Source organism: Vicia villosa, unplaced genomic scaffold (assembly GCF_029867415.1).
Source record: "Vicia villosa cultivar HV-30 ecotype Madison, WI unplaced genomic scaffold, Vvil1.0 ctg.000352F_1_1_1, whole genome shotgun sequence".
Taxonomy (NCBI): Eukaryota; Viridiplantae; Streptophyta; class Magnoliopsida; order Fabales; family Fabaceae; genus Vicia; species Vicia villosa.
Window position 1 is genome coordinate 170,898 of NW_026705158.1, and position 4,241 is coordinate 175,138.

General features: G+C 31.1%; 1 protein-coding gene across 1 annotated transcript; it reads left to right on the plus strand.

The window, feature by feature from the left end:
- Nucleotides 1-1,478: 1,478 nt before the first annotated feature.
- LOC131627203 (subtilisin-like protease SBT4.3) lies at nucleotides 1,479-3,942 on the plus strand. The gene is made up of 2 exons (XM_058898042.1): nucleotides 1,479-1,842; nucleotides 2,249-3,942. The coding sequence occupies exons 1-2, from the start codon at nucleotides 1,491-1,493 to the stop codon at nucleotides 3,940-3,942; spliced, it is 2,046 nt and encodes a 681-aa protein (XP_058754025.1). The 5' UTR covers nucleotides 1,479-1,490.
- The last annotated feature ends 299 nt before the right edge of the window (nucleotides 3,943-4,241 follow it).

Sequence of the window (4,241 nt, forward strand, 5' to 3'; positions counted from 1 at the left end):
AAAAAAATTACTAACCTTCTAATAAACATGTCCTCAATCTGCCGCTTCTTTGATATAGCAAGCCTAAGCGCCTTAAAAAATGTGTCCAGTCGTTGATTTCACTTCGATTCCTCCTTTATATGCGCCTTTGCTTCAGCAGACGTTTTAGGACTACTTCAATTGGGTTTGTTGGGTTTATGAACAACACAATACACTTTTCATCATATATTATATGTTATATCCATGTCACCACGAAAAATGCCACCTAGAATGTATTTACTAGCTTTGACTAACGACCACAGATGGAAGCACAAACGTGACGCTATTTTGAAAGTTAAAGGACCAACATGACACTTTTTAAAGATAAGGGATCAAATAGGACTCTGAGGTAAAGTTAAGGGACGAAAAGGATATTTTGCCATAAAAACTGAACGACGTGTATCCTACCACACCACGCGTACATTTTTAAAATATTGTTATAATATGACGAATTGATAATTTTCTATTGGTTGACTGTATAAAATTATTTTACACTTTCAATGTATATTATTTAAACTCATAAAAAAAAGTTCTAATATTATATTATGTTCAATTAAAAAATAAAATAAAATAGTCATCCTTTATTATTATTATTTTATTATTATTTGTTATTATTATTATTATTATTATTATTATCATTATTATTATTATAAGTTCATTGATGTGTAATTTTATCAAGAGAATGGTCAAATATTATTTATTGTACAAGTACATTTTTTTATTACTAAATTTTATTTTTAGTCTTTTGATCATTATTATAGGCACGTTGATTAAGTAGGATGATATTCTCTTCAAATTGAAAATTATATTGACTTTTGTTTTCAAAAATAAACTTATAATTATAAAATAAGTAAAATCATAATGTAATTTACAGCTTTTAATATCAAAAAAAGAAAAATAAAAGAGAGATATTTTTCCAAAATAAAATCTCATTTTAGGAAGTTATTTGAATTTAATTTTAAAAAAGGAAATATATTATAATGATTAATAAGAATATAGTCAAAGTCAAACGAATAACATGGACATTTAGATTAAAAATGAAGTAACAAGATTTGATGTCAAAATAAATTTAATATTAAGGAATACTTAATTTTAATTTTAAAATTATAAGCCATTAAAATATTATTTTTTAATTCATTTCTAGTAAATTACTAAATTATATTTAAGAACTTTTAATAATTATTATAGTTAATTAACTTGATCCTACATCATATAATTTGGTCTTTCTTTTATATACTTTCATGTATATATACTTTCATTAAATATATATTATATAATTTGGTCTTTCTTGTCTGTATATATACACATGCATTTGGGCTTTAGTTAACTATTCACTATCTCAAAAATAAACAATGGTTAAATATAGTGTTATTTTATTCTTCTTTGTCTATATTGTTTTGTCATCAATAACATTTTTGAGGTCTTGTGCAACTGAAAGTGGTGATGAAAGCAATAAACTTCACATTGTTTACATGGGCTCACTTCCTAATAGAGTATCATACTCTCCAACATTGCATCATCTCAGTATGTTGGAACAAATCAGTGGGGATAGTGGTGTAGAAAATCTCTTGGTACAAAGTTATAAGAGAAGTTTTAATGGTTTTTCTGCCATTCTTAATAACCAACAAAAGGAAAAACTTCTCAACATGAATGAAGTAGTTTCAGTTTTTCCAAGCGAAAATTTTCACATACAAACTACAAGATCGTGGGATTTTCTTGGATTTTCTCAATCAATCAAAAGGGATAAAACTATTGAGAGTGAATTGATAATTGGAGTTATGGATACAGGAATATGGCCAGAGTCTGAAAGTTTCAATGATAAAGGTATGCATTTTATTAGTTAAATTAAAATATCTTGGCGTAACTATATTAATTTGTTTTTAAAATTTGCTCATATGTACAAAATATTGACCCTACTTTGAATTGATACATAATTAATTGCACATAATAGTTTGTGATTGTGAGACTTAATTAATTTCTTATTTTACCCAAATTTGTTTATACGATTATTATTTTGTAAAATGAAAAGTTAGTAATTACTAATTAGTAGTATGATTGCTGTAAAAAAATATAGTAACATAATTTGAATGGAGATTAAATCATTAACCACTATATCATTCTTTTTAACATCTAGTATTTATAAATGGTGTCAGTGGTTAGTATCTTAGAATACCTATATAAGTTAAGTGTATTAAGTTGCTAAAGCAATTAATCTTTTATGATTGGTTAGGTCTTGGTCCCATTCCAAATAAATGGATGGGAGTTTGTAAAGGCGGATTTAACTTTACTTGCAACAAAAAAATTATTGGAGCACGATTTTACGGTGATGGAGTGGATAATGCAAGAGATAAAGAAGGTCATGGAACACACACATCATCCACTGCAGGTGGAAGAGAGGTGCAAGGTGTGAGCTTTTATGATCTTGCAAAAGGTACCGCTAGAGGTGGAGTTCCATCTTCAAGGATTGCTATGTACAAAATCTGTAGTCTAGATGGTTCATGCAGTAGTAGTGATATCTTAGCTGCATTTGATGATGCCATTGCTGATGGAGTGGACATCATCACAATTTCAATTGGGTTCTCACGTGGCCTTGAATTTCTACAAGATCCTATAGCTATTGGTTCTTTTCATGCCATGGAGAAAGGAATACTCACATCGCATTCTGCAGGAAATTCTGGTCCTGACCCGGGTTCTACTGAAAGTGTAGCACCTTGGTTATTTAGTGTTGCGGCAACTACCATAGATCGTCAATTCATTGATAAACTCATTCTTGGAAATGGAAATATTCTCGTTGGTAGGTCAGTTAATACTTTCACTTCAAATGGCACAAAAATGCCAATAGTTGAGGCTTCTTGCTTGGAGGGCTTTGAGAAAACAATGGTCAAAGGTAAAATTGTTTTGTGTAGATCACCTTGGCATGAAGAATCGGCTTTTGAAAGTGGCGCATTTGGCATAGTCTCAAATGTTGAACTAAACGATGTTTCTTTTGTATCTCAAATTCCTTCAGTTAACCTAGATTCAAAAGACTATGGTATTGTTCAATCTTACACAAATTCAACTAAATCCCCTATAGCTAAAATTTTGAAGAGTGAGATCTTCCATGACTCAACTGCTCCTAGAATTGCATCGTTCTCTTCTTGTGGCCCAAACTCAGTGGTTCCAGACATTATGAAACCTGATATAAGTGCTCCAGGAGTGGGTATCTTGGCTGCATTTTCACCTCTATCCCCTCCCTCTGGAAATGTCGGTGACAAGAGAAAGGTTAACTACAACATAGATTCTGGAACCTCTATGGCATGTCCCCACATTGCTGGAATTGCTGCATATGTGAAATCTTTTCATCCAGATTGGTCACCTGCAGCTATTAAATCTGCCATCATGACTACAGCAAAATCAATGAATGGTACTTATAATAATATGGCTGGTGAGTTTTCGTATGGATCAGGGAATGTTAATCCACAACTAGCTATTCAACCGGGACTTATTTATAATATTACAAAGGACGATTATGTGCAAATGCTTTGTAATTATGGTTACGATAATGGAAAAATTAAACAAATTAGTGGAGAAAACTCAAGCTGTCATGGAGCTTCTAACCCATCTTTGGTAAAAAATCTAAATTATCCTGCACTAGTGATTTCAGTGTTTCCTCATAAACCTTTCAATATCAAGTTTTCTAGAATAGTTACAAATGTTGGCTCACACAACGCAACCTACAAGGCTATTATCACCCCAATTCCAAATGTAAAGATTACGGCAAAGCCAAATATTCTCTCGTTCAAATCATTACTAGAGATCCAATCATTTGTTGTCACCGCTGTTGGAAGAATAGGATCAAGTCAAACTGAGTTTTCGTCGTCGCTTATTTGGTCAGATGGCACCCACAATGTCAAGAGCCCAATCATCGTGCATATAAAATCCTAAATCATGTTATTGTTATGGAAAAAATAAATATTTGATTCTTTTGTCCGAAAAATAAGTTGTTCACGAGTCTCCGATAATTCATGATAATGTATCTTTAAAGTTTTCATGTTCATGTTGATTTTTTAAATATTCAAAAGCTCAATCTGCATAAAACAAAAAACAAAGATTGTTGAAGGACATATAGTTTTACTTGTAGAAAAAACATCAACGGTAGAACGCTAATTCTTGAAAAGTATAAAATTTATATGGTAGAAAAAACACTCCTAAGACTACATAGGGGTGGCAAAACGGGCGGTGGC